This window comes from Eretmochelys imbricata, chromosome 2, assembly GCF_965152235.1.
Source record: "Eretmochelys imbricata isolate rEreImb1 chromosome 2, rEreImb1.hap1, whole genome shotgun sequence".
NCBI classification, from domain to species: Eukaryota; Metazoa; Chordata; order Testudines; family Cheloniidae; genus Eretmochelys; species Eretmochelys imbricata.
In genome coordinates, this window is record NC_135573.1 from 104,653,608 (window position 1) to 104,678,190 (window position 24,583).

The 24,583-nt window shown below is 42.9% G+C and overlaps 1 protein-coding gene across 2 annotated transcripts; it reads right to left on the reverse strand.

Annotated features, from left to right (window-relative positions):
* Positions 1-5,911: 5,911 nt before the first annotated feature.
* On the reverse strand, positions 5,912-20,275 carry BLOC1S4 (biogenesis of lysosomal organelles complex 1 subunit 4). Of its 2 annotated transcripts, none has more exons than XM_077810551.1 (5): positions 20,003-20,275; positions 17,733-17,804; positions 14,405-14,506; positions 10,298-10,432; positions 5,912-6,737 (listed from the first exon to the last, which is right to left on the reverse strand). In XM_077810551.1, the coding sequence occupies exons 1-5, from the start codon at positions 20,183-20,185 to the stop codon at positions 6,636-6,638; spliced, it is 594 nt and encodes a 197-aa protein (XP_077666677.1). In that variant the 5' UTR covers positions 20,186-20,275; the 3' UTR covers positions 5,912-6,635. The 2 variants fall into 2 exon arrangements, with proteins under 2 accessions (XP_077666677.1, XP_077666678.1); XM_077810552.1 differs by lacking the exon at positions 20,003-20,275 and adding an exon at positions 19,701-19,930.
* Positions 20,276-24,583: the final 4,308 nt, after the last annotated feature.

Consider the following 24,583-nt stretch of genomic DNA (forward strand, 5'->3'; position numbering starts at 1 on the left):
ACAAAACAATGCAATAAGTAAGCTACCAATTTCAGCGTAAATTAGATTTGTGCTGTTGCTGTCTCAAAGTATGAGACCATCTGCTTAGGAAGGTGCTAGTTTGTATTTGAACTTATTGCCATGTGCTAAGTATAGTCGTGGCTGGCTTCTGCAGAATTTCCCATTAAAGAACTTAGCTCCTCTAGCTAACTTTCCCTTCTTTTGAGAAAAGAAACTGGCTGCCACATCTTAAGAGTCACCCTGCCAGATAAGTTGCCATCTTCTATCTGCTCAGGTGAGCAATTTTTATGTGCATAAAAGGATAACTAAATAGTGACTGGCTCAGAGGGTGAAATTATTTCATTTATGTATGAACAGGTATCTCAATTCATTACAATGTGCTTGCTTTGGGTAATAGTTTAGTGTGGTATCTGTATTTTTAAGTGAAAAGATGTATTAGTAAATCACTAAGCATAATACAACTCATAGGAAGTGCAGTATGAAAGATTATTAGTAACTTGATTTATATTAACTTTGTGGAAGGATAGAAAATACTACACATGTGAAAAAGATTTTGTTAGTTAATGGTGCATTGGGACCTTTAACTTTTGTGGCTCCTGCCTTTTTAAACAAACCTGTACCAAGTTTTCATAATGTAGTTGACAATTTACTTCCTAGGGTTTTAATGCCCTCCATAAAAAAGAAAGGGAAGTAGTAGTAATAGGAGAAGAATATTCACTACACAAGCTTTCTTAACTAAGTTTTTATGAGCTAATTTAAAATGCACCAGCTAGTAGCCTTTAATTAGGATTAAAAATGTGCACTCTGAACAAATCCCTTTGCACTGTATCTCAATAGAGAAGTTAAAACTCCCAAACTTAAAAATATTTTTCTGTCTGTGACCATGCAATTTTCAAACATCAAAGACTTCCACCCAGTGCTTTTTCAAAGTTGGGTATATACATATTCTTCTAGGAGCTTGTGCTATTTTAGGGACCACCTCGACCAGTAAGGGGTTCTGTCACAACCTGCCCTCTAATGTAAGGTGCCTTTATACTGTTCAGCTGTGGTTTAAACCCCTCAGAGCCATAGCCTGCCCACAACAGTCTCATCCTGGCTTCCAGTAGCCCTTCCACTGTGGAGTCTCCCTATATCTGTCCTCCTTCAGTTTTTAACCACCAGCTGCTCTGACTTGTCACCACAAAAGGTGTTAAACCACCTTCTCCCAGTTGTCAGCTCAGTTTGGCACCTCCATTTCACACCAATTACAGCACAGAGACCTGCTTGGGTAAAAAATAAGATTACTTGAGAGAAAAATCAGATTTAAAGATGAAATAGCAAGGGAAGCAAACAGAGAAATTACACAAAAAATAAACAAAGATGCAACCTCAGGGTTTACAGTGGCAAATTAGATTAAACTCCCTTTTTTAATACGTTACAGATTGTCTCTGACCATTTTCCTAACATGTCCCTTGCTACAACGAAGACCCAGCATTTGACAGACAGTTTCTGGATATTCATCAGGTCAAATGCCCTTCCCCCTCTCCCTTTTTTTCCCTCTTTCCTCTCAGGCTATTGTGACTCATAGTTATGCAGCGTGAGGCATTTCTAGCTGGGATGGCTCAGTGTCTTCCCATTCACTGTAACAGCCCATCGATTGCCTGTTTCTGAGTTGTACGATGGTAGAGGGTAAGTACTTAGAGCTAGTATCAGCTGAGTGGGGAAGCATGCCCTCCCTGCCTGACTAACCAGAACCCCACTGAGATGGAGGTGAATGCAGGACAAATTATGAGTACAATTTTATAGATACACATTCATAACCACAGTCTGTATATATCGCTCTTAATGACGCTAAAGTTCAGACCATTACAAGCTTGCATATAAAAACTTACTTGTACTATTTTAGTACAATAACATGAACAATCAGTTCATTCAACTGTTTATTCTTTGAGGTTCAGCCCCCTTCTCCTTTTGGGATGTCTGGGCCCTAATTGTCACAGATGGCTATTTTTAAAAAAACAGAAATTGTTTTTGGAAGGTTGTGGGTGGGCTGCACAGAAGAGTTTGGTCTATGATGCCTTATCAAAAAGAAAAGGAGTACTTGTGGCACCTTAGAGACTAACCAGTTTATTTGAGCATGAGCTTTCGTGAGCTACAGCTCACTTCATCAGATACCTTATCAGTGTCTATTACCATTGCCTCCCTTCTGCTTTCCTGGTAGGTAAAATGGCAACTGTGTACAGATGTCATGTTTAGAAACTCTATGATTCTTTTCCTTCAGCATCTGTTTGAGTTCGAACCATATATAGCAGGGGTCTGAAAGTTCTTAGTATACCTGAGACTGCGCTCATAACCTGCACTCTGCATAGGTAGTGATGCAGGAGATGGCTAGCTCCACAAAGGTGCCCTAGGTGAGCCGGTGGGTAGTAGAATCCTGAATTAAGGGGGGCCATGCTCCCCAAACAATGCATGGGGAGTGTTACCTGCCTTGCAGGGATCCACAGAAGCCAGCATGGGAGGTGGTAAGCTGTCTAAGCTAGCCAGTAGTGAAAGGCAGAGGAAAGGGGCTGCGGTTAGGGCAAGATCCCCAAAGGTACTTCTTAGCATATGTGCAATGTGTCTCAGGTGGCATGTGACCAGGAATCATCACTGATGGGCTAAAGGGAAGCATGCATCTCAGCTCAGGCTGCTCAGCTGTGAACCCTCTCTGGTGTCGAAGCCAAGCTAGGCACGTGTTCCTGAGAAAATGATCAGCGACAGAGGCACCCTTTACAACCCAATCCCATTATAGCCCAGGGCCCAGCAGGTAGGGCGCTCACCAGGGTTGAGGGAGCCCTGTTTTCAAATCGCTGCTCTTGGAGCAGGGACTTGTACCCAGGTCTTCACCTCCTATGATAGTGCCCTGACTCTGTCCACCAGACTATTAGGTAAGTCACAATCGCTTCTGCGGGAGCTGGTCCACGTTGTATAAATAAGAAACAATTACTCACTTTTTGTAATTGTTGTTCTTCGAAATACGTTGCATGTGTCTATGCCACTAGGTGTGTGAGTGCCTGGTGCACCAATACCTGAGTTTTTCCCTAGCAATATCCAGATGCGTAGCGACGCCTGTGCCCTGGTGACCCTCATACGCCAAGCTGAGCATAAAATGAGCAGAGCCACCGCCCCACCCTCCTTCAGTTCCTTTGAACTGGAATCTTAGATGACCCATTCCACTGTGTTGGGGTAGGGGAGTGAGGTGTGTAATGGACATATGCAAAATGGCTTGAAAAACAGTTATGAGCAGTGAATAACCATTTCTTTGTCTTTGCATAAGTCCGTTAACCTTAGGTGATGCCCAAGCTGTTTGTGAAAGAGCAGGGAGACTGCAGCTAGGCACAGCAGGGGTTAAAGACCACCTGTGGGTTCAGCTCATCCCATCCTGTTATACCTGCAGCCAATGCCAGGCCTGGAGGGGGGAGAAAAGAACGGGAGCCTGGCTCAGTCAAGGGCTGACTAGCAATGAGGCAGGAGCTCTCGGTATGGCTGCCTGAAGGCACAGACCAGCAACTGGCTTGCCAATGGAGCCACTGGAGGCAAGTAAATCTTTGCTGGTCAAGGGGAACTTACAGCTAAGCCCCAACTGTGGGGCAACTGGATGAGTGGGGGGCTATGCCCCAAACTAAAAGGACATGCAGGCCAGGAAATCAAGCCCTGAACACCCCCTTACAGGTGGGAGAAAGATCCATCTCCCCTGTTTAGGGGTTGAGCAACATAGGACCCTGGGCCAGGACTTCAGGGAGAAGGAGAGGTCAAGTCCTGTTACAGCTCCCCTAACCACCAATCTAGCCACTAGACTCCCTGGCCACTGAGGGCCCTATCACTGTTGGTGGGGTTAGGTGTAGCATTAGAAGTTGTGCAGGACTGTTTGCCCACCTTTGCATCATTCCTTCATGCAGTAACAATTGTGTAAAGGCTAGCAAATGTGTCAACTGAAGCCCACATCGTTGTTCTGCAGATGTCCATCATAGGGGCACTTCCCACACATGCTGTGGGTGCTGGCTGTATTCTGGGTGAATGGGCACACAGTACCTCTGGGGGGGCATAACACCCTTAACCTCATAGCACATGACCATACAACTGGAGAACCATTTGGAAAGCTGGTGCACTGTGACAGACTGCCCTATCATTCATTCTGTGTAGGAGATGAACAATTGGGAAGAAACCCCAAAGTGCTTTATTCTACCAGGTAAAAAGCCAGAGCTTGGTGAACATCCACAGGATGGAGCTTTTGATCAGAGAGCATGCATCTTTGGAAAGAGGCTCAGTTAATTATATTGGCTGATTAAGATGGAAATCAAATACTATTTTGGTGGGAAACCAGATGTTGCTTAACTCCCACCAGTGCCCGCTACTCCCAGATAGACTGTATTGTTTATATGCCTCTGTAGTCATGCTCATATTTTACAGACAGAGGCCTGAGGAAGGATAATCTAGGTGTCAGGATACTCAGATAGGGATGTGGGAGATCAGGGTTCAATTCTCTGCTCCACTGCACTTAGGTACCTAAATATCTTTGACAAATGGGTCTAATTCCCATTGATTTCTATGTGGGAGCCAGGCACCTAAATACCTTTGAGGATCTATGGCTAGATCCACAAAGGTAGATTGATCTGAGGTGTCAACTGCTGCTTTCCAGAGCTTCAGTACCAGTTCCCCATCACTCCCTACCCTCTTTCTAGCTGTCCCCATTTTCCCACATCCCACAGAAGGAGAGCCAAACAGACCTACTACAGTGGTGTGTGTGTAGCAGGCAGAGTTGCCCTTCACCTACTCCTAGCTGCATAAACAAAGGAAAGTAATTGCCCCACTACCTCAGGTGCACTTGCTCCTCCACACTGCTTCCTACCCTTAGCCCCATGTCAGAGTTGAGGACTTCAAGGGGTGCTGGCCCCCTGGAGAGCCATGGGTTAGGGAAGCTGATGAGCCAGTTGAAATCAAAGCATGCAATGGCTATACATGGAAGAGGCATTCAGTATTGAAAGAGACAACATAGTGTAAACTGAAGATATCTGTAAGTGGGTAGTTAGAAAAGGAACACAAAAGCATGACCAGATTCAATATACAGGAAGGGTAGATGCCAAACTAATTTAGGTAAACTAACATCGCAAAAAAGGCTGAGTTTTCCTATATGTAGGGGTAGGCTGTGCCCTGGCCCAGTGAGATAGGGGACAGAGAACACAGGTGGTGCATCCATGATTCTGCTGAGCAGGTGTCCTTGCATTCCCCAAAGCACAAAGACATGGTGAGGCTAGCAATAAAAATTAGCCAGAGTTGTCCCTCCCTTCCCTTTTGGGAGGGGCTAGGTACAGCTAGACTTTCCATTTAGTTTGGTGTGAAGGGAAAGGCTCCACTAGCCTAATGAGTTGTGGAAATGCATCTATGGGTGACTTTTGATCTAAATATTCTTACTGGAGATTATACATAAGGAAGAAGGAACACAGCTTGACGTTTCAGTTCCTGGGGTGCGTTTCAAGGATAACTGCTAGGAAAAAAAAAATCCTATTTGAAAATTTGATCTGAAAGTCAATGTTACCATATTTGTACCTCACACATTCTATGTATACAATTCACTTTCCATACCAGAACCGCACTTTAACCCAGCCATAGGGTTGGGTTAGGACCTCTGCTTTGTCTCATCTGAAAGACAGGACCTTCAATGAGACAGTGGGGCATTATCAGCTCAGAGAGAGGCATATCACCTACTATATCACATGCAGTGCTTAAGTTCTCCAATCCACATACCAACAAGGTCTAACCATCTTAACTTCGGAGAGTCGATGTGATTACAGTTCAAAGCCTTAATAGGTGGAAAATTCATAGAAATGTACACGACATAGGCAATTTTTAACCTCATTTGATCACAAATCACAACCACTTAGAAAAAGCCATATAAATAAACTAATTCAACTTTAATTACAAGAGCTTTGGTAATCATACATATATAATTTTGGCATTATTTACAAAAGTCAAGGTTGTATACATGTATCAAACAGAACTTCCAAGTTTAGACTTTGACCCTTGAAATTCTACAAGAGTCATCACATTCCTGTTCTCATGCTGCAGAGTTTGGTGGAGTTAGCAGTTCACAGAACAGTGGAGATCTTACTCCTATGTATTTTTAATACATGCTCTCAGATGTTGGAGAGCAGGACCCCAGCCATTCCTTAGGGACATTAATGTAGAGAGCTTTGTCCTTCTCTCATCTCAGTTACCCATAGGGCTACTTAAAAAAATAGAAACGTGCTACAGATGTTATTACTGGTAGCAACACAGAAACTGAAGCGTTACAATACACGCAAAAAAGGACATTTCCTATTTACCCATTTTCCTACTAGAGTGTGCTTAAAGATGAAAAATCAATTGGAGGAGTACCCTTACCAATTTCTCTCTCTCTTAACCTGAAAGTTTATAGCTTTGTTTGAGGAAGACTTCTGTAATCATATATTATACACAAATAATTGAAGACTGCTTATAATACTGTCAGAAGACAGATGGTGGCACACAGTCAGGATGGCAATCTGCCACTGATATGCATAAAAATGCAGCAACTCTGAGCACTGCTTTTGTTCACTTGCCATTTTCTCTTCTGGATTCATGTCAACGCAAAAGCAAAATCATGAGTAAGGTGGCTCACTGAGACACGGAAAGTAGTCTTCAGTCTTGAAAAGGGCTTGAGGCTCATACAGGGTCTGATGTTGCCGTGAGGAAGATGATTTCTGTGATTAAGAAACATTTTATTTGATTTTTGCCTTTGCTTTACCACTTTTTGTTCAGTTATGTAATGAGCTATATTTGCATAGAACATTAACCGCAAGCCTTTTGTCTCTTCATAACTGACAAGAATTCCTTCATATAAACTGCATAGTTCATATAAAAATTGCTTCCACTTTACATTGTTTCTATTCTCAGTGTCTGGAAACTCAAACACACACGTGCCAATCTAACTGGCTAAATTAAAAGGTTGCCTTATGTTAATGAAGTCACTATAATAAAATGAAATGGGAAACTTTTGGTTATTTTATATTTCAAAAACATATTGCCTCTCTCACTGAAGTATTAACTTTTTGATCAAGTACATTTCATCTTAAATAATTGCAATAAATCCAACAACTAAACTGGGGAGAAGTCAGTATTTCCTTAAACTTATCCATACTATTGTTATTGCAATGCTACAGAACATTTAGCAAGAATATTGACCTAAAGTGCCATTGACAACAGGCAGTTTGACAATTTACTTTATTATACCTGTTGTAATCATTAGGATTTAAATTATTTTACCCTTTGTTTTCACATACTCATCACTTTCTCAATAAACTGGTCTCAGCCAGGAAGTGAACTTTATTTGGAAAGAAGGGATTTTCCTCAGGCTGACACTTGGGTTATAAGAAAATTGAACAAAACTGTAAACTGAAAGTTGCTTATGGCAACTCACAACATATAAAGTGAAAAATGGCAGCTTGGTGTATGGCTTGCTCCCCTACAAGAAAGTCTTAGCTACATTTAGAAAAACTTAGAAGGGATACCATCAATTTAAAAATATCCCTTCTGCCTGAAATAGTTTTTATCTATATTGTTAAAAGTAACACATAACTGAAAAATTCTACAGAAGAATCTCTTTCTACTTTGTGCAGACAGTTTCCCCTGGGTGCATCAGTTTTTCCATACAGCAACATGGGAGAGAAAGTATTTTAAAAACATGACTACAATCACAAAAGTTGGCAGAACTCAAGAGCAGCCACAGTATCTGAAACTACTTTTTACTCTTCTTTTACATTAAGTGTCCTGCTAAGTGAATAAGTATAATTATTTTTGAGTCTACTTGGTGGGCACTTCAAATTTTAGCAGTGTAAAAAAGCTTGCCCCCTCAGTAACATTTGGAGGTGTGAGAACTGTACATTCTCACTCCTTGGCATGATGAGTGTCCCAATAGAAGTAGAACTTCTGGGACAATCTTAAAATGAGACTGTGGATACATCATTTAAGACCAACCAAAACTTCCTTCACACCAAGGACCAGTTAAAAAGTAAACAAAACAACACAACCCTGGCGAAAGGAAAAAAATTGTAGCCAAAGTTCAGCCAAAAAGGAAAGGTTCCCAGAAAGTTGTTAGCAGGTAAAAAAACTAGGACGAAAGTCCTAAGATAACTAACTTACACCATTCACTCCCAAAAGCTTGCTATAATATGTGAATTATTGTTTATGTCCCCAGTCCTGCAAACATGTAAGTACTTGCTTAAGTTTATGCAAGTGAATAGCCTGTTGGAGAACCCTATGCATGAAACTATATTCAGAAAAGGCTGGGTAGAAATGGCATCGCTGCACTTAAAAGATTTGGTCTCTGTTTATTGTTAGTAAAAATATTCATACTACTTTATATTCAGTTTAGTCATACATGGCCTGCACAACTGTGATAGAGAGATTTGGATTCTAATTTAGCTTGTTCAACAGAATTAATTAAGTTTCAACTACTGAATTTATTACTAGTGTAATAAATGTTCATCGAGTGCATAATGTTCAAGCTAGAACAAAACTGGACTTTCAGATCCCAGTGTGTGGGTATAATGCTGGCAGTTAAAAACAACCACTTTTTAACCAATGAGCTGTGAAAAATTGATAGCCACAGAGACAATCGAACACTCCAGTGCCATTTTTACAAAGTAGAACAGCATTGTCATGGTTATGAATAAAAATTTGTAACCTTAATATTGTATAATTAAGCTCTTGCATTTAATGACTTCTGTAGCAGCACAAACAGACGGGTTAAAGGCTACTTTTATGGGAACAAGAATACAGTGGTGTCCTGGTCCATGATTGGGGGCTCGAGGTGCTGCTGCAATACAAAACGAAAGATTGCTAAGTGGCTTAGAAACACAACTTCTGGACTGAATGAAATATTTCTCCTCTTAAAACTGCAAAGTTATTTGATCACCCCCTTCTTACAAAAGAAGGAAAATGAGGCACTGGGAGGATAAATAAATAACTTACCCACGGCTGAAGAGCTAGTGTCAGAGTTGGAAACAGGTTTTTTGACCTCAATCCTCAGCCCTGTCTAAGAGAATGCTAGCTCTCTAGTAACACGTTCTCCTTTACCACTCTGATACTACAGTTTGAAGCACAACTCAAGTGACTGCCATAAACTTCAAAAGCTAAAATAAACCTATCAGATTAAGTAGCTTACTTCTCATTTTTCAACATGTAATTGGCCCATCACCACAAAGGAAAAGTAATTTTATTCTCCTGTATGAAAGCCATCTAACAAGGTGCCTTGTGATCCATTTACTGTAAGTCATGTGACCACAGCATCCTTATTTATTTTTGAAATAACATAGCGTTCAGTGACCTTTTTCGCTCTTCTGATGTTCTCATGTAGACTAGCACTTTGAAAAAATTCCTTGCACATTTTTAGTTTGTATAGGTTCCTCCTATCTGTCTTCAGGTCGGAATTCAGTGACCTTTTATTTAAGGTTTGCTCTTTTTGCACTTGTTTTGTAGCTCTCTTCATGCCTCACACAAGTTCTCTTTGGAGCATGAACTCAGGCCATCACAAGAATTTATTCTCTTGGTTACTCTGTTGTAAGATTATCATTGTGCACCATACCCAGCTTGTGCCATGTGCAAAAACTTCAGATTTAAGCTCAAATCTATTAATCTATGAATTTATCTCTAAGGCCAGAAGGGACCATCATGATCATCTAGTCTGACTTGCTGCACATCGCAGGGCACAGAACCTCACTCACCCACTCCTGTAATAACATCTGGCTGAGTTATTGAAGTCCTCAAATCTTGATTTAAAGATTTCAAGAGAATCCACCAATTACTCTAGTTCAAACCAGCAAGTGACCCATATCCCACACTGCAGAGGAAAGTTGAAAAACCTTCAGGTCTTCTGCCAGTCTGACCTCGGGGAAAATTCTTTCCTGTCCCCAAATATCGTGGTCAGTTAGACCCTGAGCATGTGGATGAGACCTACCAGCCAGACACCTGGGAAAGGATTCTCTGTAGTAACTCAGAGCCCTCCCCCTCTAGTGTCCCATCTCTGACTGCTGGGAGATATTTGCCAATAGCAATCAAGGATTGGCCAGGTGACATTGTAGGCACTCTTCTCATATCATCCCCTCCATAAACTTATCAAGCTCAGTCTTGAAATGAGTTAGTTTTTTTGCCCCCACTATTTCCCTTGGAAGGCTGTTCCAAATCTTCACTGTAGCCTCATTCAAAGCCTACCATTCTCGTGACACATTTTAAGACACACTCACCTTGACAGAAACATACTTACATTAAGAAAGGATGGTACACTGATAGTTTGTAAGAATTTTTTAAAGGTGTTTGGAAAAGTTCCAAGGTCTGTTTCTGCCTTTGTGACCTGCTCCTCCAGTCCAGCCACATTATTTCCAACCATTTTTACAAAGGCCTAGTTAAAAATAAAACAAAGCTATCTTTATTCATCGTTATGTAAGAACATTTCCCAACAAGAGGTCTGAAGATGTTCAGATTATGTAGAAATTAAAATATAATTGTCAGGTAACAATCCTCAAAGAGCATTAAAAAAATCGTATTTTGTGCCATCTCCATTTTTGAATTTGTGCCACAAATAACCCACTTGTGCAACCTTCTATATGATTGGAAATGGATAATTTGGAAGTTGAGTAGAGTAAGAAAGACCAGTTGTTTTTTTAAAGAGAATATAGAAGAATATTAACATTCGGCAGACCAATTTAATGTAGTTAGACAACAAGTGTACTGTTTTATTTAACTGAAAGTTGTTACAACGTTTGCTTACATAAAGTGAGATTTTGTCCTGGGGAGCAGCAGTAAACAAAATGTTATTGTACTTTAATTTGTAACAAGGTCTTGAATTGTTTTGCATGGTACTTGCTCTGAAATTCCTTCCATACCCATGAATGTCTGCAGCTCTCTCAGACATGGACAAGAATGATAACTGTCGGAAACTAAACACTGAATGTCTCCAGCCCATTTGATGTTTAAAAAATGAGAAAAAAAAATCCAAAGGCAAAACATTTTCAATATGTTCAGTAGTTAATTAAATTAAAATTAAACACACAAAACAGCATATAAAATAATTGTTTTGTTTAATAAAAAAGTTTAATGTTTTGATAAGAGAAGTTTATGTATAAAAACCATGTTCCACATTTACAACTAAATGATTTATTAAACACAGGGATTAACTGCAGTCAGTGAATTAAACTGAGTATTTCAGATCAGTCTGGGAAAACGTTCAAATATAACTCAGTAAAAGAGACTGGAGCTTAAGTTCCTAGTCTAGTCTAAGGCCATGTTTACACTAGGAAGCTTACAGTGACAGCTGCACTGCTGTAAGACCACTCCTGTGACCACTCTGACGGGAGAGAGCTCTCTCGTTGACATAATAAAACCACCTCAACAAGCAGCGATAGCTATGTTGGCGGGAAAAGCTCTCCCACTGACGTAGTGCTGTGCACACTACCACAAATGCTGGCAAAATTTATGTCGGTCAGATGTGTTGTTTTTTCACATCCCTGAGTGACATAAGTGATAGCATAGACATGGCCTAAGTCTCTTGAAAAAAATCACACTTGGTCCACACTACAAACATATGTCGGTAGAACTATGTTGCTCCATACTCCTGAGTGACACAGCAATACCGACGCAATCCCCAGAGTAGACAGGGCTATGTCAATGGGAGGGCTTCTCCTGCGTGGTGCGGTAGCTACGCTGACAGGAGAAGCGCTCCTGTTGGGTATGGTAGTGTCTTCACTTAGCACTATAGCGGCACAGCTGCACTGGGTGACTGCAGTGCTGTAAGTGTAGACAAGCCCTGAGACGGTCTCTTAAGTTACTCAGGCTCACCTACTGTGCCATATTTATAAAGCTTGATCTCCAAAGTTAGATATTCCCCCCCGATCTTTCTTTATAGAAGCCTTTAATTCAAAGTTTTTGATAGAGGCTCATGGAGTCAGCATATTTATTTTTTATTTAAATATTTCTAAAAAGTTTATAGGTTTAAGCCTTCACATATTTTGTAATAAATTCAGGTTTTAAACAGGTTTATTTTTTTTACAATGATACACTCGTTATGACATAATGAAATAAAAAAAATGTAAATAAAATCCATTTTTTAAAATCGTTGATTTTTATCCACCCTGATTAAAAGTGCATGTCTGGTTAACTTCCCCCACACATCCTATCACTTTAATTCTGTTAATAGCACTCTAGTCTATTCTGCCTTTCAGTCACCGTGCTGTGGCATTCACTTGTAGGGGGCAGGAGATTGTTTTACAAAGCAAGGTTTTCAGGCTTGAAAGCAGGGGATAGGGCAAAATCTTTGCTGTCAATTTCACAGATACGGACATACAGGCCGAGAGATTCACTTGTTGCCTAATTGTTGAACCCACACTAGGAAATTAATAATTGTGCGCGCTTCCATGGCGACAAGTGAACTGAACAGAGGCTGCAGCATTCTATTCCCTCATGCTATTGCCATCTTGGATTATATATCAATATAGTAAAATTGATTAAAAGTCAAAGATATTCTGAAACAAATGTGTATGTACCCCACTAATTTCCCATTCATTTCAGTTTAGAATTGTCTTTTCAGGTTTTAAAACAAATCCATTGACTTTCAGTTTTCTTCACAATCCTAGCCTCCCTCTTCCTCTGCACTGATCTCTCAATGAACTCCTGTCCCTCCACAATGATGGTATAAGAGCTTTCTAATCCACAGCTCCTAGTATCTGAAACTCTTCCTGGATCTCTCTATTTCAAACTCATTTCAGATCTTAGCTGTTAATATTTTTCTTCATTGCCTAGGCGGGGTAACATTTTCAAAAGCACCTAAGTGATTTAAGTGCTTTTGTACCACTGACTTCCACTGAGAAGTGGAATAGGATTTAGAAGCCTGAGTTATGTAAATGCTTTTGCAAATGTTATCCTGGATCTCAATTTTCCTCTCATTCTACTGTTTGAATTGTTTTGGGAGACACTCCGTATGAAAGACACTATCAAAAAGTATAAGTTGTATTACTGATTTGAGAAAGCAGGAAACCTAGCTGTCTCCAAGCAGCGAGCGCCAACATAAATGAAGATACTGTTCAAGAAACCTGGCGCTTTCAGGGAATTACAAAAAAACCTATTAGTTCCCCACGTTAAACCTGCATTAAGATTTGGATATTAGTTACCTTTTATAGTTTAGATTGCAAAATTTCTCATTCTCTGAGAAAAAACATTAAGTAAAATAAGTTATAATACTGTACAGAATACATATACAATTTTCAGACGCAGTGTACTGGAATACTAACATGATGAACCATACAGATGGATGGTGCACTGATTTATAGCAGTGAACTGTTTGTTCCATTTATTTTAATACTGACTTGTTGAATGCACTGAGACACATACACAAATTCAAACACATTTTGAATTTAAATTATGAGAACTTCTATTAAAAATGTTATCTACCCTGCACCAAGCGTCATGTAGAATGTCTTTCTATATGACACTGCTCTGCAAGGACTGCTGCTACTAACCTTGTAATATAAAAGAAACGCATTTTGTAGATGGGGTGATGTGCGTGGAAAAGGCAACTTGGAAAAAAAGCAGAGTTAACAGGTTTCAGAGTAGCAGCCGTGTTAGTCTGTCTCCGCAAAAAGAACAGGAGTACTTGTGGCATCTTAGACCAACAAATTTATTTGAGCATAAGCTTTTGTGTGCCACAAGTACTCATGTTCTTTTTTGCAGAGATAACAGTAGTTCTAAAGTTGGAGGTCCACATGATTTTTAGCGATAAGGCTAGTGAAGATGCCAAACTTAGAGGCAAAATATCAATTTGGTAATTCACTAGAGTAGCAAACCAACCAACCAAAAATCCTTAATAAGATAAAAAGCACAAGTATTTGGGGAAGTACAGAAGAGCTACATTAAAAATCTTTCATGAGGTAAGTGGAAACACCTTAGCTCCTCTATATTTCCACTTGCTATTGGCATTGTACTTGTCATTAGTTTGCTAAGAAAATAAGACAATTGGTACCATTTTGTTGGTCACAAGAAGTTGTGTATGCACTGCCTGTAGAGTTCTGGCATCCAGCCAACAGCAAGTTAAACCTTTGTGACTGGCACAAGCAGCCAATTAAAGTAATACTGAGTTCCCACATCATTACACATACTAGTTGACATCTTGTGTGCGAAAACACTAGTTCACAGTCTGAAACAAAAAGGCACCTTTAGAAACTAGAAAGACAAAGAAATAAAATGTTTCCTACATTCAGCATGGGAAATCTTCTGAAGCATCTAAAAGGGGTCTGCAACTCATGAGAAAAAACATTAAAATATGCAGTGGTACTGTCCCCTTGAGAAAAGGAATGTAAATAACTGACATCAGAATACATACCTCTAGTTTGTCAATCTTTCTATATATCTGTCTCATTTCTGTAGCTTTTGTGTGAATCTGAGGTACACTTTCATTGACTACTTGAGAAGACTCGCTTCGAATCTAAAACCAATCCAAACAAATTACATAAAGTTGAGTGAACACTGACTAAATCTGTACAATAACTTTGGTATATTCTAATACTAAAGTTAGTGACATCTAGTTAAAGCCACTGGATCTTGAAGGCTGTAAACAAATTAGTGCTGGTACTGTGTCTGTTAACATATGCAATCATATGCTGGGCTCATTTCTTAATTATTTCCAAATGGCACAGAGGACTACCAATAATGAAAAACAGAAGTCAAAATGTAATAAATAATAATAAAATAATAAATCTTTGCACTTTCAACTCTTTTCATTCAAAGATCACAAAATACTTTACAAAGGTTAATATTATCCCCATTTGACAGATGGGAAAATGGAGACATTGAAAAGTTAAGACACCAACTCAAAATCACAAAAAGCCACTGCATCTCAAGAGCATGAGGTTCAAGTGCAATTTTTATCATAGTTTCAAGAGATTTCCACCAACTTTAAGTTTTTCTAAGGTGCCCATGACTGTTGTACAACTCCTGCCATTCAGATATATAAAGGGAAACCTATTTTATTAATAAGGGGTGCTATTTCTGGTAGGAAGTTTTTTGTCTTCTTTCCGTCTCTTCTGACTTGCTCCTTTCTCTTTCCCTTAAGCTCAACAAACATCATCTTTCCCAAACAGCTGAATATGACAAACTGCAACAAAATATTTTTTATATATACATACATACATACACACACACACACACACATAGGAGTAACATCTTATTGCAGTTAACTTTTCTTGGAGAAGTATATAGGAAGCAACAGGAAACATATTTGGCATGTGGTTTTGCTCTATGATATTACAAGAGCAATGCCAAAATGTAGAAAATACCTACCTCACACTAGGCACATGAGGCTATGTTACTTGTAAGGCACTTTTAATCAGAAGAAGGTGCTATGCAATCTGATGTCTCTGTTCTGTGAGAGCAGAAGAGACATGTGGTGCAACACTGAGGGTGATTAGGAGATATCTTTAGATATTCTTTCTGTCCATGGCAGGAAAGCTGCGATTACTCACTGCATGTGGTTCTTTTTTTTTTTGGCATTCGGTTTTGAGTGAGAAATTTAATTCTGAAGTTGTCTTATGTCAGAGGTTCCCAAACTTTTTTTGCTGCACCTCCCCTTGAGAGATTCATGTCCCATGCATGCCCCTCTCAGCACAGGGAAAGTTTGGAGCTGAGGGTGGAATCCCCACATAAACAATGAATACAGGGAGGAGGCTCACACACACAATATGAATCCTAGCTGCCTGGAGCAACAACTTGTGTGCACATAGTGGCTCCGCCCCCTCCTTGCATGTGTGCCCACATGCTTGGTGCGAGGCCTTTTTTGTGGGACCAGAATACCTGTGCAGGACTGCCACAATGTTGATTCATAACTCAGCCATGGTGGTAAGGGAGGATTGGGGTGGTGGTGGTGGTGGGGATACGAATTCTTATGAGGCTATGTGGTTTCTGTGGGAATCGCCAGGCAGCAGGATGGTGGCACAGCACTGGGTGTGCTGAGTAATGGTAATGGGGATCCTAGGGGCAGGGACTTTGGGATCAGCCTCATACCCACAATGCCCCAGGGCGCACAGGGTGGAGTTGGGCACCTCAGGGAATCGGTTTAGCACATACTGGCTACCCTGAAGAAACAAGAAAAAAATTATTAACCCATCAGGGTCTTGTGCGCACCTGCTAATGTGGGAGGGAGGAGAGCAGGGAAAGGATGGGTGGTATGCCCCAGAATTTGAAAAACAATATATCTTCTATGTTTTTGGAATACACTATTACTTCACATAAGTACAATCCTCATTATTTATATATGGATACCTGCCAATATGCAGTTAGCAATTCTGCAATTTTTTTATGGTTATATATTTAAATTTTGCATCTTACTATTTTATTAACAAAATAAATAAATGAATAACTACAATCAGGTTGCAAAAAAGTACTGCAAGTCTGTTTCAATACTGTAAACACACAATGCAATCTTATAGTCTGAAATGAACTCTGCATCTGTTAGAAACCACTAAAAATTCAGTGATGGCTACTAGTGAAGATGGTTTGGGGGAAACCTTAAACTTCTGACTGACAGAAGGCAAGAGGGGAAGACAGGAGGGAACCACTCCATAATTGTCCTGTTCTGTACATGCCCCCTGAAGTTCTGGTATGGGACACCATCAACAACAGGATACTGGGCAAGATGGACCATGGTCTGACCCAGTAGGGCAGCTCTTATGTTCTTAATGATTTATGATCATTGAAATTATGAACAAGATGAAGTCTGGAGATTCAAGAGTGACTGAAGTCAAACAGGAACATAAAACAATATGGTACTGTTAATTAAAGGCACAACATCAGGTTAATAAGTGATAAATAAAGGAAAGCTAGGTTATTACCAAAAACAGTCTTAGATCATCAGCCTGTCAAAATTCTACTTGCCCCAAAATATTTTTTTTCCTGGACAGGCATATAAAATATTTTTCTTTGCCATTATTATATTAAAGATGGATTACTATCTTTTTGTGCCTCAGAAGATTAATTTTCATTAACATTTTTCAAGGCAATCTTATATTATTAGAACTGAAAGAATGAAGAATAAAATCTAATTTACTTTTCACTATTTATGCTCTTTCCTATTTGCTTCTTTCTCAATGAAAACAGGCTTTTAAATCTCACTTTTGTCAATGGCCAAATAGCAGTGAATTTCATGGTTTTGGTTTTCATGCACTAGCCTTATACTGTAACATTTAGGTGCAAAGACTGCATGGAGCATGTTGGTTTTTATAAAGGTCTACCCACTAGAATTCAAATAAACACTTCTATTAGTTTTAGGGTTTGAAAAACTTATTCTTATTAAACTTATGGGCCAAATATGACTTAGAAATGTCCCTTCAAATATCTGTCATTGTACTGGCTAATATTTTCATAAAGGAGACTTGAGACACATGCTCACGTATACGTTACACATGTACATTTGTGCATACATTTAATCACTGCATGCAAACTGGATAATTTTGGGGTAAGCATGCATGGAAAATGTTTGCACACCTAGACCTCGACTTAAAAAAAGAAAAAGTGACCCCTAATGTGAATCATATGCTGGTTATTCCCATGAAGGAAAAAAAAACCCAAACCACCCAACTTTTTCAGCACTTCCCCCCCCTCCATCCCCCCCCAAAATAGGCAGTACCCATATGGAAGTTACAGAGATCAATACATACCATGTCTAACATCCCTACAAATTCATCAACCCTGGTCAGCAAATCTTCTAGACTCTTGTCTAAGCTTTCTATCTGTAAAAAAATACATTCAGGTAATGAAAAATATACTTTGGCACTGCAGTTCTCAAACTCTGGGTCGGGACCCCAAAGTGGCTTAGACTTGTTGGGGCCCGAAGCTTCAGCCTTGAGCAGCAGGGTTCAGGTTATAGGCCCCCTGCCTGGGGCTGAAGCCCTTGGGCTTCGGTCTCTCTGCCTAGGGTGGTGGGGCTCGGGCTTCGGTCCCCTCTCCTGGGGTCACAAAGTAATTTTTGTTGTCAGAAGGGGGTCGGAGTGCAATGAAGTTTGAGAACCCTGCTACAGCGGATCACAACAACTAAAAATTCATCGTAGTGAAACTTAACTATTTTGCCATATCTTAGCAACTACCTCTATACACAAATGACTAGTCACAAGTTCTGCACGTTATACTACATAACTTATGCATCAATAAATCTATGTCAGTATAATTATATTTAACTCTTATAGGATGAACATCCTATGGATAAAATCACCTTGAAATCAAGTTAGTTTTAAAAACTTAGTGAAGACCACCCCACCAATCCCCTCAAACCTGGACTCCCACTCCAGAGCCCCACCCAGCTGCATCTGGACCTACATCCCATCAAGCCCCACTCCCATAGCACTCAGACACCCCTCCTCCCCACCGAGCCACTTCCCCCCACACTCAGACTTCTCCCCACTGAGCCCCAAACACCTTCACCTCGACCCCCCTGCAGAGTCCGATTGTCCCTGGCACCCTCCAACAAGCCCCCATGCACCCAGATCCATCCCTGGTACCCAGATCCCCCCACTGAGCCACCCACACCCAGAATGCCCCATCCAGAACCCTCTCCCCCCCCATCAGGATTCCCCCACACTAAGCCCTTCCACACTTGGATCAAGCTGGGTTGAGCCTGCTTGCCCACACCTGGTGCAGAGGGGGCAGGGCCCCAGGGTATTTCTGGGACAGGCCCGGCCCTTGCACTGTGTCAGGGCTAGGTGCAGCCTTACCACAGAGTCCACGTCTGGGGGCATGAGGCCACAGGGTAATTCCCCACCTCTGTGCAGCCAGTGGCCTGTGCTCCCCACTGGCATGCTGGAGTCTCTACATTTATTTACTGACAAAAATTTGCAGAATATTAAAATACTGTGCTCAGAATTCCCTGGCACAGAATTCCCTCTGGAGTATTTCAGAGATCTGAAACACTGGTTGTGACACTAACAATTTAAAAGGTCTCTTGACAGTGACTGATTAAATGTGCTGATGTACCTTCAAGGCCAGTGCTTGCTGGTTCTTAATGCAGATCGTGAGTTTAAACTATCTGTGAGACAGAGACCACATCTTTACATGTACTTTCTATAAACGGCAGAACTTCAAATGTACAAACATTAATGTTACAAATGACCCGTTATACAAACCAGTCTACCAGATGGAAGAACACAAATAACCACAAAATGAAAGTCAAAATCCCTTGACATTCGGATGCCTCCAAGGCACTGGCAGTCCCTTCGCCCCACGCTTTAAGGGGCGGTGAAAGCAACATCCAGCACTGGCAACTCCTGCCCCCAACCTACGGGGATTCTGAAAAATCCAATTTCCCGATTTGATGAACTCAATCTCCAAAATGGTTCTTAAAACAGCGGTTCTGCTGCACTTTACATGGGCGTGCAGCGCCCAGCACAACAGGCCCACCAGTAAGTAACCTCTGGCTTTAGATTTTTCTCTCTAAATTTTGGTTTCGACTAAACCGACCCCCCCCCCCGCCGCCTTATTTTCCAGTGGAGACCCGCCCTGGACAGGCCCAGCTTCAGCCGAACTCCGGGTTTGCCCCACAAAATAAACAAAGCGGCTTTTTAATAAGTGAGGGAAAAACAAAAACAAACCCAGAAAAACTCGGGATTTTAGTTTTTAAAAACTGAGACACCCGCCCCGCCCAAGTTCAACGTCTGCTGCTGACGCGGCCCCCCCGTGGGAAGGCAGCAGGGGGCGAGCGGCCACCTCCGAGGCGGGAGCTGCCCATGCGCCCCCCCACGAGCCATAGGGGTGTCAGGGTGAGTGTCCGGTCCGGGTTCCGGCCTCGGTCTCTGTCTCGACGCCGGGGGGCGGCGCAGCCACGCGAGGCCCCCGGCCCGCACGCGGGTGTCAGCCCACCCCCCAGCGCGGCCCCCGTAGCGCGAGCAGGCCTCGCTACGGGTGCACGCAGGGAACAACCCGCCCCGCCCCCTCTCACCTGCGCGCAGAAGTCGACCCCAGCCGGGAGCAGGTAGGCGGAGTAGTCGGCAGCGGCGCGGCTGAGCAGGAGCTCCGGGGGGTCGCCCTCCTCCCCGATGCCCGACGCGCTGCTGGGGCTCTGCGAGACGTTGCCGCTGTCCCCGCTGAGCCAAGCGCCCGGCGGCTCCGCCACCTCCTCCATCCTGCGGCCCCCCCGCCGCCCGCCCGCCCACAGTTCACGTGGGGACGTGGAGCGGGGTCGCAAACGGCCTCTCAACGGCAGCCCTGCAGGGTCAAGCCCAGAGGTGAAGCGAGGGGAGGAGTCTGCGCAGGCGGCTTAGGCGTGGGCGGGGCGGAGGGTGGCGAGAGCTGCTGGGGTGGGAAGGCAGCCACGTGACTGGCGCCCGGCGCGTGGCTGGTGTTGGGCGCGCGGGACGCCCAGACTGCAGCGGAGCATGGCCAGGAGCTGGCCTTTCCCTGCCGCTCGCAGAGCAAACGGGGGCGGCCGTACAGGAGCTGGGAGCGCCTGGCTCTGCCCCATTGCCCAAGGCCTTCTGCTGCCTCTGGCTAGTTGCTTTGCTTTTGTAGGGGTCGGACAGGGAGGGTGTGGCACTCGCTGCTGTTTTTTCCTTTGCCCACCCAGCGCTGTGGGCCCCTAGAGCTAGCTCCACACCCAGGAGCACTGCCCCTTCAGACTCCAAGCGTTTCAGCTTTTAACTCACCGGCTGGTTAACAAGCTAATCTAGCTGGAAGACAAAGAACAAGTAGCAGTGGGGAATTGCCAGGCCACATCAGACCAGTGAGCTCCCTGACATTCACAGCACATGCATGGGAGGCAGTACTACAGTAGCCCCTTTTAAAAAACAAAAAAACCCACGTCTTCCAACCCATCTGGAAGGGTAAACCTGGCCTTTGCTACAGAGTTAGGTGCACCTGAGCTGACTTGTGTTAAGGGAATTGCACAACAGTCTACTCCAAAATTTGCCTCTCAGCAAGGGAAGCACCTCCCCCAGCCATGCAACACCATTTCCCTGCCCTATAGAGCCATCGCTGATCTACTTAGCTTGACAACGAGAATGTGTAGACCTTGTTTCAGAGTATAGTTGGATAGATTAACAATATTGCTGGGTAGGTTAAGGGAACCACGGTTGTGGCACCTTGCGGCATGTAATAGTTTAGATAGTTTAGTGTCCTTTTTATTTTGTAGCGAAGCAAAGTGTGTTGTAAATGACTTGTCTAGTTTTTGTGAAGTCCAGCCATGAGGAAGTTTGTGTGGAAGGTTGGTTTTTTATGAGAGTGTCATAAATATAAAGGGAAGGGTAACCACCTTTAAAATCCCTCCTGGCCAGAGGAAAAGCCCTTTCACCTGTAAAGGGTTAAGAAGCTAGAATAACCTCGCTGGCACCTGACCAAAATGACCAATGAGGAGACAAGATACTTTCAAAGCTGGGGGGGGGGGAGAAACAAAGGGTCTGTGTCTGTGTGATGCTTTTGCCTGGGACAGAACAGGAATGGTGTCTTAGAATTTAGTAATCTAACTAGATATGCATTAGATTATGATTTCTTTAAATGGCTGAGAAAATAAGCTGTGCTGAATGGAATGGCTATTCCTGTCTTTGTCTTTTTGTAACTTAAGGTTTTGCCTAGAGGGATTCTCTATGTTTTGAATCTAATTACCCTGTAAGGTATTTACCATCCTGATTTTACAGAGGTGATTCTTTTTACTTTTTCTTCTGTTAAAATTCTTCTTGTAAGAAACTGAATGCTGTTTTTCATTGTTGTTAAGATCCAAGGGTTTGGGTCTGTGTTCACCTATGCAAATTGGTGAGGATTTTTATTAAACCTTCCCCAGGAAGGGGGGGTGCAAGGTTTTGGTGAGGATTTTGGGGGGAAAGATGTTTCCAAACGACTCTTTCCCAATAATAAACCCAGTTAGACGTTTGATGGTGGCAGCGAAAATCCAAGGGCAAAAGGTAAAATAGTGTGTACCTTAGGGAAGTTTTAACCTAAGCTGGTAAAAGTAAGCTCAGGAGGTTTTCATGCAGGTCCCCACATCTGTACCCTCGAGTTCAGAGTGGGGAAGGAACCTTGACATGGTGGCAGAGCGGTGGGATTAACTTGAAATCATTTTGAGATCAATTTGAGATTTTTTTAAACCAGAAGCACAGATTTTAAAAGGGAATTTTTTTTTCCTTTGGGCTGCTGGAAAGCAGGTTTCCAACTGAAAGAAGTTTGGAGTTTTTTCCTCTGCTTTGGGGCCAGAGCAAAGACAAAAGGGAATGGTCTTTTGTGAGCTGGAGTTTTCTCTACCTAAAGGCAGGGTACTTAACCTCCTGCAGGGAAATTCACAAGTCTTCACAGACCTGAATTTTTTTGCTTTTTGTTTGTTTGTTTTTTTTCTTCTCCAAAAAGCAAATGAGGGGTTTTCTGCCTATTTGCCTGGAGACAAAGGTGTTACGTTTTTTTTAGGATTTCTCTGTAGGCTGACAATCATTATCAGAGAACATAGGTATCCGGACAGCACAGCAATATTTTACAAGCCAAGTTTTTTTTTTTTGGTTTTCTTTCTAACTCTCGGGTGTAAAGTTAATTAAAAACAGAAGTTACGATGACAGACTCCACATTTCAACAAAGGCTGGAATTAGCCAGATTTGAGGCTGAGAAAAAACAAAAGGAATATGAAAGACTGATAGAACTCACGTGGATGCAGATGGATGCACATACGGCCAGGGAAAAAGAAATGGAGGCTGCCCACAGAAGGGAAATGGAGGCAAAGGACAAAGAAATGGAGGTAAGGGCCAAAGAACTGGAGGAGAAGGAAAAAGAGAGGAAGCATGCACTGATGGAGAAGATGGAGAAGGCAAAGGTTCAGCAGAATATACCTAGCAATCTTTCTGCAGGTACCACTTCCCATCCCAGAAAGTTCCCCACCTACAAGGCAGGCAATGATACCGAGGCCTTCTTAGAAAACTTCGAAAGGGCCTGCCTTGGGTACAGCATCTCTACAGACCAATACATGGTAGAGCTGAGGCTGCAGCGCAGTGGACCCTTAGCTGAGGTGGCAGCTGAAATGCCTAAGGAACAAATGAACCAGTATGAACTGTTTAAAACCAAGGCGAGAGTCAGAATTGGGCTAACTCCCGAGCATTCCCGTCGGCGGTTCAGAGCCCTAAGGTGGAAACCAGACATGTCATTTACCCGACATGCCTACCACATTGTGAAACATTGGGATGCCTGGATATCAGGAGCAAGTGTTAAATCTCCAGCAGATTTGCCCTTCCTAATGCAAGTGGAACAGTTCTTAGAGGGTGTTCCTGAGGAAATAGAAAGATACATCCTAGATGGGAAACCCAAAACTGTAATCGAGGCAGGGGAGATTGGAGCCAAATGGGTGGAGGTGGCAGAGAAGAAAAAACTGGTTGCAGTTGGATCGGATACCAGAAGGGACAACCTCAGACCATACCCTACTCCTGGGAGCCAAATGGGTGGAGGTGGCAGAGAAGAAAAAAACTGGTTGCAGTTGGATCGGATACCAGAAGGGACAACCTCAGACCATACCCTACTCCTGGGGGCAGCCCAAGGCCCCACCTACCCCCCAAGGAACCCTCCAGACTCTTATCATCCCACCACTCTGTTCTCCAGCAACCCACCTCGCCCCAGTGACCCGTCAGCTGGATGATGTTTTAAATGTAACAAGCTGGGGCATGTAAAGGCCAACTGCCCAAAGAACCCCAACAGATTACAGTTCATTGCACCAGAATCACCCCAGAGGTCCTCAGGCCCAGATACCTCCCAGATACCCTCGGAGCGGAGGGAAACTGAGTGTGGGCGGGAAGAAGGTCACCACCTGGAGGGACACTGCAGCACAAGTGTCGGCTATCCATGCTTCCTTAGTGGACCCCAATTTAATCAACCCAGAGATCCAAATGATGATTCAACCATTCAAGTCCAACTCTTTCAATTTGCCTATAGCCAAGTTGCCTGTCCAGTACAAGGGCTGGTCAGGAACATGGACTTTTGCAGTCTATGATGATTATCCCATCCCCATGCTGTTGGGGGAAGACTTGGCCAATCATGTGAAGCGAGCCAAGAGGGTGGGGATGGTCACCTGCAGCCAGGCTAAACAAGCCATCACGCCTAGCTCTGTTCCGGAAACTTCTACCAGGACCAAGTCAGAGGTGATGGACCTGGACCCCAGGCCAATGTCTGCAACAGCAGTAGTGGATCCAGTCCCAGAGACCCAGACAGAGCCAGTCCCAGAACTGGAACCGGCGGAACAACCAGCACCAGACCCATTTCCCACACTGAATCCAGTACTTGCAACCCCAACACCAGAGGGCCCCACCGAACCCGAACCGACAGCAGCTGATAACCCTATACAAGAGGCTCAGCCGGAGCCTGAACCCCAACATAGTGCACCAGCGGAGAGCAGTTCACAGTCAACGGAAACAGCCCCATCCCCTACATTGCTTCCAGAGGGACCAAGCATAGGTCCACAATCCAATGAGGAACTGATGTCTCCAGCATCAAGGGAACAATTCCAGATCGAACAGGAAGCAGATGAAAGCCTCCAGAGAGCTTGGACGGCGGCATGGAGCAA

What these genes read in the sequence shown, in the direction of transcription:
- BLOC1S4 (XM_077810551.1), bottom strand. Translation starts at nt 20,185, where the DNA reads ATGGAGGAGGTGGCGGAGCCGCCGGGCGCTTGGCTCAGCGGGGACAGC. An exon ending in GGGTCGACTTCTGCGCGCAG is followed by an intron (nt 17,805 to 20,002) that starts GTGAGAGGGGGC and finishes ATTTTTTTACAG; the next exon opens with ATAGAAAGCTTAGACAAGAG. An exon ending in GAAAGATTGACAAACTAGAG is followed by an intron (nt 10,433 to 14,404) that starts GTATGTATTCTG and finishes ATTTTTAACTAG; the next exon opens with GCCTTTGTAAAAATGGTTGG.